The sequence below is a fragment of the Drosophila subpulchrella genome, chromosome 3L, assembly GCF_014743375.2.
Source record: "Drosophila subpulchrella strain 33 F10 #4 breed RU33 chromosome 3L, RU_Dsub_v1.1 Primary Assembly, whole genome shotgun sequence".
NCBI classification, from domain to species: Eukaryota; Metazoa; Arthropoda; class Insecta; order Diptera; family Drosophilidae; genus Drosophila; species Drosophila subpulchrella.
Window position 1 is genome coordinate 17007010 of NC_050612.1, and position 17695 is coordinate 17024704.

The 17695-nt window shown below is 38.1% G+C and overlaps 1 protein-coding gene across 1 annotated transcript in view; it reads right to left on the reverse strand.

The window, feature by feature from the left end:
* The window catches only part of LOC119552594 (ecdysone-induced protein 74EF), a 56903-nt gene extending 39564 nt beyond the window's left edge, over positions 1 to 17339 (reverse strand). The window contains exons 1-4 of the mRNA XM_037862249.1: positions 16960 to 17339; positions 11641 to 12249; positions 10473 to 10763; positions 9761 to 10256 (exon numbers count right to left, since the gene is read on the reverse strand). Of these exons, the coding sequence (XP_037718177.1) occupies positions 9761 to 10256; positions 10473 to 10763; positions 11641 to 11727 (874 nt within the window). The 5' untranslated portion in view covers positions 11728 to 12249; positions 16960 to 17339. The remainder of the gene's footprint in view (positions 1 to 9760; positions 10257 to 10472; positions 10764 to 11640; positions 12250 to 16959) is intronic.
* Positions 17340 to 17695: the final 356 nt, after the last annotated feature.

A 17695-nucleotide genomic window follows, 5' to 3' on the forward strand; every position in this document is an offset into this window, starting at 1 on the left:
CAACAACCACAAAAACACTATGTTTACGCATAGACAATGTTGTGGCATATGCCAGAACGCAATGGGCCAAGATTCCTTATAGGTAGTTCTCTTAAAATATATATTTATTCTCTATGGTTACCCATTTTTTTCACTGGTAGGATTATATCCTGACCTTTTCCAGCTTACAAGGTATTTTTAGTTTTTCCTGCTCAAAAGTGACTTCAATTCGCCATCGCACAGCCAATTAGTCTTTGCATTTATGACACACATACGATGCGAGACGGTTTTCCGCCTGTTTTCCCCCATTTCCCGGCACTCGCTAATTCCCAATCACACAGGCGAAAAGGAGAGTGGAAAGAGACATGCATATCCGTTGCCACAGAAATAAATATAGTATATAGCGCTTCGATTCAGATGTGTGTCGGCACGATCAGAAGGCTAGACGCTGCAGATGACGGATCGCGTCCAAAAAGGTGGGGGCGTGGGACAGACAGGAGGAAATAATTAGGGGCAACACGTCGATCAATTGCAAAAAGGGGAAAGGTGGACGAGGAGCTTATGGTGGAGAACATCTTCAAATTGCATTCCCCAAAACAGCACAAGACATGACAAGACATCGAAGAATGTGGGACCTATTTAAATCTAATTACACACATACCCCATGTTCAATTGGTGTTGTAATTTGAAAATAAAAGCTCTTAGAATCCTCAGAATTCCATTTTTTAAGGCAAGTACTTTTAAATATTACGGATTTCAGTCAGTTAGAAATGGAACTTAGTACATAAGTAGATAAAAGATTGCTTAAAAAGGAGAAGTTTCTATCAATAACTCGGAATGTATTGCTTTTAAAGTTAAAGAATGAAAATTACTATTAAGAATTTATGTTAATAAGTGTTATATATTATGATTTCATTTAATAAGCTCTTATGAACAACCCTCTTAACGTATGTGTCTACAATAGTTTAAATGATTGCTATAAAAGAGAACGTTGGTATCATGAATGATAATTAAAAATTGGGTATAAGTTCTGATAGAAGATACATCCTATCCCAAACTAGTTCAAAGATTATGTAAGATGTTTCTAATAAAAACGATAATTAATATGAAAAATACGCATACATAATAGGAAGTAAAGTTTAGTTCCGCTAAGGCGATCTCTGCCACCGAGTAAATCCCCAATCGATCATAAAATTTTTTAACTGTGCAGCAAACATTCTGTTTGCCAAAGACGGAAAATGGGATATGCAAACAAGAAGCGACAACTCGGATGCCCCGATGTTCGTATAAATGTCTATTCGTATATATTATAGCGCCGCAGTAGATTCTTTTTCCTTCTACATTTCGATTGGGTGGTATGGGATGTATTGGGTGGATTTTTTGCCCGCCGAGGGGTAGGGTGTAGGGGGTAGGGGGGTTTTGGGGTGGCGGGGGGATCGTCGAGCATTGCAAAAGGGGAGCAGAGCAGAGCAGAGAAAAACAGAGCTTTCGCACACTGCGAAATGCTTATATGGCATGCTCTCTATATGTACACGAGTGCGTTTATGTGTGTGTGTGTGCTTGCGAGTTTCGCGTGTATTTATATGCGCCGTGTGTGCGTTTGCTTGTTTGTTTGTGTGTATGTACGGCGGGTGCAGCGAACTAATTCAAGGCTGCATACCACACACGCTACGGCAAAAATAAAGCTATCAATGTGTTTGTCGCGCTCTCTCCTTCGGTCTCTCTCCGTGTTTTTATATTTTTTGTTGCTTTGTGCCCCCACTCTCTATCTCTATCTCGGTGTCTATCTCTCTGCGCTCGCTTGCTCTCCATCTCTCTATCCCCCTCGCTCTCGCGAATTGCATCTGTGGTTGTGTTGTGTGCAAGACAAGTTCAGCGGCTAAACATTCAAAGTCGTTGCGATGGGCAGAGCGGGTGGCTTTTGGAGGGGTGGTGCTGGTGGGGGGGATCGCACCGCAGACTGCGACTGAGAATTTTGTAAGGTTGTATCATCATCAGTTGCTGTTGCTGCTGTGATGTTGCTGTTGCTGTTGCTGCCGCGATGTTGCTGCTGCCGCTTCTGCCGCTCTTGCCTTTTGTTTTCATTTCTGCCTTTTAACGAGATGCGACGGACGGCACACGCTCTAATGCAATCAAAGGCCCAGCGCAAACTGGAACCGAAGCCCGGTTTAGTTCAGGGTCGGTCTAAAAGGGCCTTAAACCGGGGCGACCAGCCACTACCAAAATACCATATTTAAACCAAATAAATTAAATCCAAATAAAAGAAGCTATCGTTCTGTAGCTTATCTTGTTTAATAAAATTCATGGTCGGTTTTAAAGGGCCTAAAACCTATCGCCCAGGTTTTTAATACCAAAATATAAAATTCAAAGCAAATAAAATGTAAAATATCAATTACCTATATATGTATATGTAGAATTTATGTCACACTTTCACCGAGAAAACGTATTAATCTATTTATTTTTCTAATTAACGTTTATTATATAAAGGTAAATTTTAAAAAATGCTTTAAAAACCTCTTAAAATAGATTTACTAGCAACATCGATCGCACTTTTACTCGCATGTTTACTTTAAAATTTAAGAAAGTATTAGCAGCAAACCCAAAAATGTACAGAAATATTAGAATAGGTATAAACTATCAGGAATATCATATAATTTTTGAAATATTAGGTAATACTACCTGGGTTTTATATCAAATTATTTTTTCAATTGTTTCTATTCCAACATTTAAAAAGATCCTTAGCCTTCTATCTATTTAAAATTAAGTAATTTTTTTAAAAGGGATACATTTGTTTCTATCTACAGATGATTAAATAAAACTTAAACAGTTAAATTGAAAGCAGGAACAATCTGAACCTCTGCATATTTTTCTGCCACTGCTCATTGAACGTAAAACACAGAGAAAATGCAAACATATGTACATTGTACATATCTCGATTCCCCCATCTTTATCCTATGGCATTATTGTTTTCCTCTCTCCACTGACGCTTTTCCGATGCGGTTGCTGTTGCTGGTGTTGTTTTGGTTTTAGTTTTTGTTGCTGATGAGGTGAAGGTGAAAATTTGTGCAAAACAGCTTGCCGGCCCCTTTCTATGGGTCCCAGAGACACAAAAACAGACAATGCGATGCCCAACTGGTTGCATGTTGCCGCTGTGTTAATGGGTTACAGTGCAATTAGGACAGCGAAGGGGATACAATGGGTTGGTGGTGGTGTTTGTGTGCACACAATATATATTGAATCTGATTAATATGTAATGAGAACGCTGATGTATGCAAAGCAGGGGGGGGGGGGGGAAGTCCTGTGAGTAGGAATTGCTTGGATTGCAAGGAGAAAACCAGACTAGGGTAGTTGCTATTGAATAATGAACCCATAAAGGGAAAAGCTCACCAAACAGGAAACTCTACACCCAATTATTTCTGCAAGATACTAACTTGCATTCAATATATACTCCTTTTTACTTCAGTAGAAATAAACAAGTGTATAAAATAAATTCTCTCAAAGGCAAAGTTCAGGTTCCTTAAATTTTCCAACCTCATTCCAAGCGGAATGATCTCGAAACATCTCAGCCCGTCCAAAAAAAAACTAATTAACCCTTTCCATCTGTGAGCTGAAAAAGTGCCACTGGACCATTAATCAATCTGCAACTTGACAAAATGGCGCTCAAAATGACTTCATTGGCAGCACAAAAGAGCACGGAGCCATAATGCTGCTTATATAACGAGGCTAAGGCGAGGCTCCTGCCAAAAAACGAGAACACGGCAGCAACACCAACAACGACATTAGCAACAGCAGCAGCAGCAGCAGCAGCAACTAAACGATATCCGTTAAAACTTGAACTCGGCGGTCAACCTGCAATGCGTACAGCAGCAGCAACAACAGGCGAGCGAATTTAGATAAGTCGCAAAACAAATATACACAAAAATAAAACAACAAACGAGAAAACACAACAGCAACAAGAAAGGAAGTTAAACTTGCCACGTCGATGCTCAGATACCCTTAACCAAAAGTTTTAAAGCTAAGTGCTCAATTTAAGGCCTTTTCTGAACTGATATGATATATATAATATATAAACGATTTATATGAAATGGTCTTAAAAATCATCTGAAAAGATCTATAGATAGAAATCTATTTCTGATGAAAAGCGTTCTTAAAATGCAATCAAAACAGAATCTTCTTAGGCAATGTATATACTCAATTGACTTCAGGTTGTTTTCTAATCTTAGTCAGAACATCTTTAGAATGAAATCTATTTTCGATCAAAACTATCTTAAAGTAAAATCAGATGTAGGATCTTTCAACTCGGTCCACTTATTTTTCTAAGACAATCGGAAAGAAGAATTTGTTATCAATCAGAGGGGTAAGAAATCAAAACCTTAGGTATTAGAAAGTAATAAAAAGTTCAACATTCCAATTTAGACAACAAATTCGTTAAATTGTAAACGAATCCAATGGGCAAAAACACAACGATCCTGTGATTTATGTATATAAGGAAGTTAGCTATATCCCTGCTATATGCTTTCTAGACCCACAAACCTTAGATCCAAACTAGAATACCCTCTGCGGGCGTATAAAAATGTGAAAACACAAAGGCAACAGTAACAACAAATGCCAAAGCAATCAACAAAATTGCAAAGTGCATTTTGCAGTGGCAACGTTTGGCACTCAGATTTTTAAAGGCGGCGCAGGGGGTTGTTTCGGGGTGTTTTGGGGGTTTTCAGGGGGGTTTCAGGGGGTCTATGGGGGGGGTGGGCAGTGGCAGGTGGGGGCAGGGGGGCTGTTGCTGGTGACAGTGACGTGCTCGGCCCGGTTCGGTTCGGTTCAGTTCGTTTGCTGGCTGGCAATGGACAAATGAACGCCCCTGACATCGTTAGTTGTTGTTGCCCGTGTTGTGTTGCTGCTGCAATTGTTCGTCGTTATAGTTGTTGCTATCGTTGTCGTTGTAATTGTTGTTAGACGCTTTGCAGGCCGGGGCACGCAGAAATCCTGATTTGGTTATAACAACGCACATTTGAAAAGCGAAAAAAAGAAAAAAAACGGCAACTACAGCAGCATGATTTGAAATTCAAATTGGCAATCCAAATCTAAAGCCGAAAGGCAGCCAAGAAATGCGTGCACTGAGCTGTAGCCATGAGCAGTGGCTAAAATGATACACACTCGCATTCGTAGAATAGAAAATGTCAGCCGGAGTAATCAAATAAATAATCTGGCTAAGTGCTGCCAGGGATGGCGACGGGCGACTTTAACCGAAAGTGAAACTGAAACTGAAGCTGAAAATGAAAATGAAATTACAAGTGCAACTGCAACTGCCACAGAAAGTGAAACGTGTGATTTGGGCTGGGAAATTGCGAGCGAACGAAATGTAAATTTAAGTTGTATGCAACATACCATTTTAATGGATATTCAAATTTAATTAGAAACTATGGGCCTTTAGGCTACTACATAATATTAATCCTTATAATCTTTTTAGAAAAACCTCATGGGCATAAATATAAATATAAAGGGGTGCCATACAAAACACTAGGGCTTTGAAATCACTTTTGAATATAATTTTTTGGGGGCCTAAAAGTATGCTATAATTTATTTTAAGCTCAGAATTACAAGTATTTCATTAAAAAAGTAGAGAATCCTTATTCATTGCATACTTTTAGACACCTAAAATGACATATAAAATTAATTTAAAATACCTACTGAAATAACTGATATAAATACCGCGAAAATAAATGAAATAAGCTGGGAAAACATTTCGATCAATCGAAATCGTCAAAGATCATTATTATTTACCTAAGAAATGTATTAAAAAGCTTAGGTTTTCATAAATAAAGAACTAAAATAGGTATATTTTGCAGAAACATAAATAAACAACCAGCGATAATCGTCTATTTTGATCCTGACATCAAAACTAACAATTATTCTCTAATTGTGGTTAACAATCGAAGCAGAAATAGACATGCAAGCCAAACACTTGTAAATGAATTGCTGAAATTATCACCAATCAAATGTACAAAGAGTCGCTGGCTACCAATCATGCTGTCAATTGAATAGATCCCAGCCAGCGATTTTCCCATAGCACCCAGCCCTCGCCCCGAGTGAGCGGACTAACGCAGAAACTAACGCACTTTTCAAAAAATATATTTTAAAAAAGAACAAAAACTGCGGCTTGGTCGTGTGGAACCCCTTGACATTAATAGCGAGTCGCAGAGTCTGACGCGAAGAGGGGCCCCAAGAGATGGCTGCAGGGGGCTTGGAAGGGGCTTCGGATGGGGTGGCAAGGGGCTGCCGCCGCCTGTGGCCGCCGCAAAAGAACCTTGGACCGACGCTGAACTCGCTGCAAAGTGAACAATCTTAGCCGTCTACGACGCGTCGGTAGCGTTGACGACCGCTCGCAATGTCAACGGCTCGAGCAGCATTTCAATGACTGCCACTGCCACTGCCTGGCTTGCGGATCCGAGTTCCAATCCGAGTAGGAATCTGAATCTGTATCTGAATTCGAGGCGTATTGGTGGCGTATCCTTGAAATCGAGAGTTCAATGCTTGGGCCGTGCGGCGCTTGAACCCAGCCGGGGCATCCACAAAAAAGGGCAGCGACAGGACCTTCTCGTCCTCCTGTTCCTCAAAATAAATTTTCAAGTCACTTGGCGAAAAGTATGGCGATTAACGGCCATATTTCTTATACATTACTTGGCAAAACGACAAATCAAATGTATTTAAATAATAGATACCAAACATTAAATATTAAATTTAAGAGAAATAAAGGCTGTCAGTGAAATATCTTGAGGATTCCAATTTTTGACATTTCGCCTTAAAAGTATGCAACATATTTTAATGAAATTTAATCCTTTGGAAATAAAATGTTTTATGATTAAATAAATATAATAATGAAATTCGTAATAATATTATAGTTAAATGATTTAGTAAACACTTTAAAATATTTTTTTCACCCATGAATGGTTCACCCAAATGGTTCCAAAATTTAGAAAACAATCCTAAATGTTAAGTCTTATGTTGAAAATATTTCCTGCCTACCAAGTTGATTACTGCAAAATCTATACAAATTCAAGTATGAGTACATTCCAAAGGATTATCATTTGATTTTCAATATTTCTTTATAAAAACACGTAGTAATTTTGTACTTTTAATGAAATGCCAGCTAATAAATAAAATTATGAGCTATTAGGGGATAGGAATATGATATAGTATACTATACCATTAAAGATTAAATTGTCAGATTTCATTTTAAACATATCCTAAGTCTTTCTCGCTGTGCACTGAAAAAGTGGGTGGCCGTGGGGCGCAGGACCCAAACGATATCGCCTCGTTTTCAGCCTGAACTTCAACCAAATTGTTCAAGTTCAAGGTTGTCGGAAAGCCCGATTCGAACCCAAAAATCCAGAGCAGGGAACCCACAGCCCATGACCCACACCCAGACAGTCGGCTCTTTGTCTGCCGCACGCACACACCCACCCTGGCACGCACACGCACAGCAAAATGGCCGACGAACGGTAAAGGAGTGTGGGCAGCCATTTTGTCTGTGGCCCGAAGCACCAATACAAGCGCAGAATTAGGCAGACGGCAGCCTAAATACATGCATATAGTATATGTATATATACAGCGAACATTTCCTACAAACGACCCAGGCACCACCCACACACACACAAACACAGACGGAGCGAGGCAAATATCCTTTTGACCTTGAGCGCACAATTTCCACACGCAAAATTTATTGACCCGACTGTCTGACTTGGCTTCGCCCCATTCGGAAACTTTTGAAAACAAAAACGAGCAGCGAACAAAAAAAAAGGCTGGGGCTCCCGACTCCTCGCTGGGCTCTGTCTGGGTTTTGTTTTCTTTTTTCCGCTTTCTTTTTTTTTTGTTTCTCTCGGTTTTCCTTTTTGCCAAGAAAAGGAAGTAGGTACCCGCAGAAAAGGGCGGAGGCGCCCCAAGGACTGTGGGTGGTTTTGTGTTTGTGTGTGGCATTCAGACGCTTCCCCGAACCGGGGGCTCCGTCTGCCTTTCGTGTCAATAGACGGTTATTTGTCTGCCTCCTAGAAAACCCCAAGACCCTAAACCAACACCCCCCCTGGAAAATCCCTACCTCTCAGCGGGCGGCTAGATGTATATATTTTTTAGGCAGTACGACGACGACGACGACGAGACAACAACCCGAGCGTCGACATTTATATTTCAGTCTGAGACTTTGAGTGGTTGAGTGGCTGGGTGGCTCGGTCGTTAGGTGGTTGACTGTCCTGAGGGGGCGTTGGGCGGCGCTTGGCGGGGAGGACATCCTGTCGGGATTTAATAAACAAGTTACTGGCCTTTTTATTTATTTCTGGCAGTTGTTTGGCTGACAGTTTCGCCGTTAAGAGGAGGGATTCTAATACAAATTATTCGTAGGCCAGATGGGAAATTCAATTAGTTAAAATACATGTTTTCATAATCCCAATTTTCAAGTATAAATACCAAATTTGGCAATCTTTTTCAACTGATGGAAAGATATTTGGCATTTTTCTATTAAATTTTTTTCTTTCATTCTGCAGTGAATGTATGTTCTCATTGTCCAAATTTTGTATGTATTACACAAAATCCAAACAGTTAAATTTTTTTGTTTGTGAGTTTGAGCGTTTTTTAATAAGAAATATAAATAAATAAAAATGTTTTCTAAACTCTTCAAAATTAAATAGTTAATCTCCAAAAGCTCTTTAGCCAGGACTCAAATTTTAAAACTGTGAGTGATTGAAAACTTTATGCTTTGATCAATACTTCCAAAACTGTACAAAACAGAGATGCCACTCTAGAAATTGAATGGACTTCAAAAATGTAATGTAGATTACTGTAAGCTTGATGTAAGATACATGTAGAATGCGTTCCTACATACATCAACTGGCTATAGATGGCGCCACCCAGTTGAGCCGCGACTAAGTATGAAATGCGTGTAAAATTCAAGTAAATGTCAGGTAAAGGCATCATTGCAAGTAATCGGAAAAAGTGGCAGCGCTAAAATAGGCGCCAAATTTAAAATAACAATTATAGGGGAAAATACAGTTTTTATAAACTGAAAATTAATTAGCTGTCGATTTGTCCGAATCATACACCACTTACGATTAATTATGTAATTATGTAAAAAGTACTTCATAGTTTTTACATACAACTTTTTTGGAAAAAACATTTTGACTTTTCTAAAAACAAGGTTGCGACAAAGGCCCAAAAACCCATTTTTTTAAGCTACTTTAAAACTAAGCCAAATTAAATCATAGAATATTAATTCAATTGTTTTATATAAGTGGGTATTGCGAAATGAATAAGTAACAAATAAAATAGGGTTTAAAGTAATTTCGAAAAAAATTGCAGTATTTCCAACCACATTAACAAAGAATTTCTATCACTTCGAAATTTAAGAAATAGTAATTTAATCTCAAATCATATTTATGGTTATGTTTAATATCGCAAATCTTCTTTAAATTTTAAGGAAGGCATGAATACTGTTGCAAAAATTAATAAGTACCAAATTAAAGAAGCTTATCCCTGAAACCCTTTTTTAATTATGTATATATCTTAGCAAAAATGATTCAACTATTTTTAACCACATTATCAAGAAATTCTACCAGTCCCGAATCTAAGAAAATTAAAGTTTCTTATCAGATTTAATTTATTGCTTAAGTCCCTTATTTTTTAATCCCATGAACAGTCCACTCAAATATGTCTAAAATAATCATTTTTTTCCTAAAATAACTTTTTGTCTTATATTATGTTATATTAAAAGAAATAAATAAATCTGTGGACTCACCGCTGAGTTTGTCCAGTCGCTTCTCGATGTTCAGGCACTTGGACATGAGCTTCTCGACGAGCAGGGGATTGGCGGCGGCGCTGGTGACGAACCGCGGCTCCTCCGCCAGCGGCTGGCCGCCCATGAGGGCGTACTCCAGCTTGGTGGCACAGTCGCCGGCTACTCCGCCGCCGGAAGCAGCTCCTCCTCCTCCTCCTCCTCCTCCTCCTACACCATTGTTGCTGTTGTTGTTGTTATTGATGAGGTCGCCACAGAGGGCGGCAGCGGCAGCGGCGATGGCCGCCGAGGCGGCCGAACTGGATGAGCCGAAGGCCAGGAGCGCCTGCTGGCCACCGGCGTCGCCGGAGTCGCCGGCCAAGCTGGCGGCCACCGAGTCGACCAGGCCCTGGGCACTCAGCTGGGCATTCTCTTTGGCTAACAGGTCATCGTTGGCCACCACGGCGGCGGCCACGCTGGCGAAGTCATCCTCCGTGATGACATTGTTGTTGTTCTCCTCCTGGGAAGCATTTGATTGCGGCGGGAGGAGCAGGAGTTGGTTACAGCGGAGAGAGGGAGAGATGACCAGAAAGCAGAGAGAGAGGGAAGACAAAACAATGATGAAAAATCCATATGTGTGCATTGTAATAGATCTAAATATGTATGGCTTGTATGGGCTATGGTATGAGCTATAGGCAGTGGTTAAACTTCTCTGTTCTGTTCTTGGCGGATGTACATTTTCGACTTTCACCTCGACGGTGGCCAAATCGGACAGCAGGCTCTCGATCTCGAAGTTGCTCTCGGAGAAGCTGCGGAAGAGCTCGTCGGAGGAGTCGCCGGAGCAGAGGGGCTCCACCACCACGTTCACGTTGCGGGCCGCCGCTCCATTCAGTTCGTTTCCGGCCGATCCCACGGATCCCAGGCCTCCTCCTCCCACGCCGCCGACGGTCTGCTGCGGGTTGTTCGGGTTGCCAGCGGATTGGATCGAGGGGTTCAGGTTTTCCGTTCCAGTCACCGTAGAATCATCCTGGAAAAGGGGTGACAAGTACGAAAATGAGTTAGGAAAAGGATTTAAGTAGGGATGCTTTGCGAACTTATCCAAAATATCTCTAACTTTTATTACGGTGTTTCTCTTTCATCACCAAGAAAAAATCACTGACTTGCTTGCATTTACTTTTAACGAGATATTGGAGTTAATAATGGATATAATATTATGTTAAAATATGTCATATTTCATTATCAGATTTATTAAAGCTTATAAAAGCTTAAGTTAAAATCCTTCCAAGTCTAAACGTGACACCCATTCTAATGTCACCTCTCGGAAAAATTCGAAATAATATTTTTTCTAAATAGATGCCAGATATAGCATCCTGTATTTCTTATATACGGGAAGCTTAAAAACATATTCTTGTATTTTCAAGAAAACTTGTTGTATTATAACAAATCAGTACCAAATTAAAACCAACAATTAATAGAGGCTTAACATTAAATATTGTTTAGATCTGCATGTGAAATTTTATATAGAGACCTTAATAAACATATACAAATTAACCAGGTTTAAAATATTATTTTACTTTGCAAGACAGTTTTTAATGTAATGAAATATCGAAAATTTGAAACTTGTTTACTTCAAATAAGTATACAATATTGACTCATTTGCCCTTTTCCCAGAGGAAGGTAATGGGACTACGAGCTATTTTTATTATTATTAAAAAAAAGCTTTACATACAATAGTTATTTAAAGAATTTCAAAGGTATAAGTATATCCTAGCTTTAATTTACTAGAACCTCTGGATTTCATTTGTATTCATCAAGTATCTTAGTCGAGTAAGAGCTTCCCCGATTACTGAACAATATTGGTGGCAGATAAGGGTGCATTCCAGGTGCACCCCCGAAGTACTTACGGCTATGCATGTTGCCAAGTCTAGACCACCAACAAGACGACCATCGTTATCCGGACACCAGAGCAGTGCATCGTCGATAAAGGGCATCGCTGATAGGGCAAAGCCTGCACTGCAAATACTGTTAACTGCCAGCGTGTAGCCGTTTCCTGAATACCCCTGCCAGTCGCGAAAGTTCTGATCAATCTTGATGCCACCCAGGTCCAGGGTTCTCCTCGCGTCTCAAACCAGGAAAGTGTTAACCAGTGTCGCCGCGGAACACTCCTCTCTTCCAATTCGATATTTGTATACCTATCACACTTGGTATCAAATTTGGATTTCTATATGTTTCACAATTTTTTTCATAAGATTTGCGTGGAAATTTTGTTGTAGGCACTTTTGATGAGACGGTTTTGGTTTGGTTGTTTTAAAATTTGTATAGAGTTGGCTTAGCTTTAGTCTTGTTTGCTTCTGGACGCAAGATCGCACAGAACGTCAAGACAAAAGGTTCCTTGTCGATGTGTAAAAGTTGTAAGTTTATCAACGCACTTAAAATTGTAAAGATTTCAAAATCCCCTCGTCGTGTATATATATAATTTTAATTTTAATATTATTTTGGCTTTGTTTTGGAGTCTGAAAGGGAAGAAGAATGGTGGAATTAGTGAATGGTGGTAATATGTTTTCTAAGAAATTAAATGCCTATCAATAATATCTAAATATTAAAAAAATATTTTATATTTTAACCTAAATAATACAATATTACATATTAAAAAAAATATTGGTTATATTTTAAATGGTTTAAATACACTAAGTTATATATAACCTAAAAGTATCTATCTACCATGTAATTTGTTTTTTTATTTATCTAATTTTGTTTCTATACCCCACCACAAAATTTTGTTGTCCTAATATAAATTACAAATTGATAAATAAACAATTAATAAATTGATCTAAAACATGTTCAATTTTCAACCTAAAAGTATATATCTGCTATGTAACTTGTTTCTTTATTTAACTAATTTATCTTCCTACATCCCACCTTTCCTCCCATCATCTTATCTGAAATCAAGGCGTTTTAATTGCATTGGCAACGTACACAGATACTTTCTTGGGGAAATTCCAGACCATCTGAATTTGCATCTGCATCGCAACAATGCCGCATCATTGGGCATCCATTAAAATATTTACATTTATACATAGCCGATCCGCAGGCAATATATACGTATATAGAGGCGTTCGCCAGAGCAAAAGGCAAGAAGAGGATGAAAATATAGAAAGTCGCCTCGTTGCATTGTTTCAATTTTTGCCTTGTGGCTTCCGGTTATAACTAATTTTCCTCCGAATCAAAGTTTTTCTCCCCGCTCCCCGGGTTGCCTACGTATTTTTTTGTTATTTTGTGTTTGTGTTTAAAGTTCAATAACATTAGAAATTGCGAATTACAACATAAAAGCAAGAGCGGAAAGAAAACTCGGCGATCGGGGCAAGCTGCATCCACATCCACGGCGGGAGAAAGACGTGCAGCACAAATTTTGTGGCAAACTACTAAAACTGAAAACTGCGCGCAAAAAAAAAATAAATAAATGAAAAGAGAAAAAAAAAAGAAAGAAAGACAAAAACGAAAATAGAAGCAAAGCTGGAAAAATGCTTTTTACATAACATGTTACTGAACTGCAGGCACACCGCACTGCGGCAGCAACAACAAAATGCAGCGGCAACAAGTTTTGCACTCGCCAAATTCATTACAAGTGAAAGTCCAAAAACAACAGCAACACCAGCGTTTGCAACACCAACAGCAAATGCAACACCACTGCAGCAACAACAACAACAACACTAACAACAACATGCATTCACAGCGCAAAAAGTTCGTTAACATTGAACTACGAAGCAAACGAGGCGGAATACGAAGAGAAAAATGCGCATAGAAAAACACAACTGCAGCAAACTTGAAAGCACTCGCATTCAACAACAACAGCAGCTTTAAGTGCAATAGTTAGCTGAAAAATATATATTATAACTTAGGTGATTCAAGTAAAAACCCAAAGCAGTAAAAATGAAAAACTATACATCCATAACCTTGTTTCAAAAACTTCAGATATGCAGCAACGAACTATAAAACCTTAAAGACCTTCGATAAAGTCACCTGGTTTTATAAAAATATATTAGTTTCTACTACATTTCTCACGTGGCAAAGCATTAAAACTTATGATAATAATAGGCTTTTATTATTTAGAGCTCAACATTTAATTACAATTTTCATTTTTTGTTTTTTTGTTGTTTTTTATTTTTTTTTGTTTTTATTTAATTATTTATTTAAGCTTTGAAATATGGAAATAACAAGAAAAAAGTAACATAAAAAAAACAAAAATTTTAATTTTGAAATATTCACTATTTATCTTTTATCTTTTCAAAAGCAATAAAGTGCAAGCAAGGTAAAAACCAAAAAAAATAACGATCCGATAATAATCTTTTAAATCTGATAAAATATTACCTAATATACTTCAAATAAATTTACTTATAATAATAAGCATTACCTAATTTTTTGGCTTAAAAAAGAAAAAACTATGACGATTTCTCTAGAAATTAAAGAACCTAACCAACAATATCGATAAAATGAAAGGAAGGGGAAACATCACGACCTACAAAAAAGTTTAATAGAAACACCGATAATAATATTTTTAATCTGATAAAATATTACTTAATATACTTCAAAAACCTTCCCTTGTTATTAAAAGCATTAAATAATTTTTACGGATTAAAATGAAAAGTATATGACAATTCCTCCAGAATTAAAGAACCTAATCAACAATATCGATATTATTAAAGGAAGGGGCAACATCACGACCTACAAAAAGTGCAGTAGACTCAGTACATGACATCTTATAAAGGAAATTACAGCAGCAATACCAGCAATAGATGCCAAGCCACTTCAACACGAAGAAAAAACGGAGTAAAGATTAAACAATAACATATTTAAGGAAACAATATATCTTGCAGCATCAGCATTAGAAGTCAAAAGAACCAAAATAATAGAAACGGCAACGACGGCAGCAACATCAATTCCTGCATCAGTTGCTGCAACAGCAGCAACATGCAACATGCAGCAACAACAGCAACATGCAGCACAGACATTACAACATTGCGCTGCCTGGCACCCGCGTCATCGTCATTTCTCTTTTTCGCTCCCTATCGGCACTTTTCTTTCAGCCTCTTCGGGTTTTCCACAGCTTAGTTGCCATTGCTATTATGATGCGCATGCGCGGCGGAAAACTCGTTTTTCATTATTCAATACAAGCGATTCGAGCCGCTGCAACTATTTCACTTTCCAGCCAAACTGCAAGTTCAGGCGAAAAAAAAAAAAGCGAAAGAAAACTTGAAGGCACCGGCGCAACTGAGAAGCACGAAAGGAAAAGCCAATGGAAAACCTCCGCAGCCGCAGCCGCAGCTTCAGTTTCCACTTCAACTTCAACTTCAGCTGGCGCCAAGTTTGCCATTTGCCCGTTTACTGTTCGCCATTCCCCGCGGGCTGAATTATAATTAGACATTTGGCCCGAGCTGCTCAACATTTATGCAAAATATTGGTTGGCTTGCTCTGGCTTTGGCCACCCCACCTCCTTTTTGCATTTTGCTAGTAATCACAGAGCCACAGTGCGTATACGCAATCTCTGATTAGCGCGGCAATCGGCGGGCAGTCCAGATTGCATAGAAAGGCGGCTGGCCGGCTGGCCTGCTGGCCTGTGTACTTAGCCGAGAATCTACACTGTGCAGCGCGCCATTACTTCCTGGTTTCCCCAGCGAGTGGCTGGCAATGAGAATTCCCGATTTGGGTGCGGCCTATCAATCTACTATCGATCTACGATTGTCCGGTGAGCTGTACTGGGTACTAGGTAATCGGTACTCAGTACCCAGTACTCGTACTCCCCAGGCCCAGTCATCGGGTGATCGAGTGCTCTCCACAAATGGGGGTTCTGCTCGCGAAAGTTGAAAGCTTTCCAGTTTCCCCTGGGAGTGGTGACCTTAAGGCCGCCGAGCAGGCACAGTTGACACTGCCTGTTGGAATTTGCATTCGGAAGTCAAGACATCCGTTTGAAATAATGGAAACTATTTTAATGTTAGGTATAGCAACTTAAAAAAAATATAGGAACTTAATAAAAATAAATTATTCCTTAGTATAAACAAGGTAAAAATGAAAAAGAGTAAGGAACAATTTTCAATCATAAGACCATATAATTTTAACACCTATCCCATCAGAATAAGACTAACAGTACTCTAGTTGAAAATGTTTTAAGGATATCACAAAGAATTTTCTACTCTAGTTGAAAACATACTAAGAATATCACCAAAAATGTTGTTTATCTATATTTTTTTATAATATTTTTTAAATTCTATTTTCTTTATAAATTTTTTACTGATAATTATAGTACCTTATACATATGCATAACCAATACAACATCTAAATTTTGGTATCTATGTTCTCAATATCAGAACGAAATAGTGAGAAAAGAGAGTTAAATTGAGTTTATTTATCAACTTTTTAATAAGTTTACACTACTGACTGGTCTAATACTCTATTTGTTGAGATATACAACGTAAAAACCGCCAGATCAACTTGATTCGAGCAAAATTAAAATATTTTCAACTTCATAAATGTCGTTCTATTTTTAAGAACATTTTTAACTCAGATGATAACGTCAGAATTTTCCCTGTGTATCTAACTATTTTCAGTTCTAATAAATTTAAAATTCTATAAATAAAACAAATCATTAATTTGAAATACCTTTCTTCATTAAATAATGTATATCTTATGTTAAAATATATAAGGTAACTGCACTTTTATTATTTTTTAATATAAAAATCATAGAAAGAATGTTTAGAATATTAATCAGATTAACCTTACTTGTACGTCATGTAAATTGTCTGTTTAAAGAAAGAATTGATATTATTATCACCAAGTTATTATTATTTTATAAAAATACTTCTATACTAAAAAATCAAGTTGCTATTATTTAATAAAAATTGGAAATTGGGTTTGTCACATGCCTTTGTAAAATCTGTCTCACAATAACTGACTTATCTGTTGTTCCCCCTCTAACTAATAAAGACAAAATTAAAATTTGAAAACAAATATAATTTATAACTATTTATTTATATAAGAATTTGTATTATTTTTTCTTAGAATATAATTACAACTTAAAAGTATTCATTTTTTTTAATATAAAATTTAATATTTTTAAGGCTTTTGTCATGTGCATAATTAAACTACTTACAATTTTACAAACCAAAAAAGTCTATACAATATCAAGGTGTTAATTAGAAAATTCTTACCATTAAATATTCATTACGTACCTTTCGCTTTTTTTGTTGTCGTTGTCCGTTGACGATCCTCGACGTTGCTGAATGTTGTTTACTTATTTACTTATTTGTTAATGGTTTCGTTGGTGTAAATATATACATTTTGATTGTTTTTGCTGTTTGTATATTTGTTGTATATTGAACTACGTATTAATTTGTAAGTTAATATTGTTGTTATTAACCGTAAGGCAGTGTAAAGTTGTCAAAAAGTTGTTGTTTGATTTCCTCCGTCGATTCACTTGTTGCACATTGACCGATGCGCCACTTGATGTTGTTGTATTTGCTTTGCGGCGCACTCGGGCGCATTTTATTAGGTATCGTTTTGAATATATTTATATATATATTTTTTGAATTTGGCTTCTTGTGGCCACCGCACTTGTCACAGGTAAATGGGGGAGTTCGGGGAAGATGTCTCCGAATTAGCCGACCCAGACGATTTTATCTTACAGCGAATGCGATAGATGTATAGGGTTTTATTGCCATTAGCATCGACTTCGATGGCATTGACCAAATTTGCATCAGTTCCCAGTTTGCTGCTTGTGGCACGCATTTATGGTGTTTGAAGGTGCGCTGGGGCATTTGGGGGCGGGGGCGCTGGGCGGGGCCCCGAAGTCGAGCGGATCCCGAGGAAGTGGCTCCCAATGCGGCCCTATGTCGGCTCGCTGTGCGGCCTCTGCAAGTAGAACCAAAGGAGAAGCCACACGGCAAGTGGCCAATCAATAAATATGAA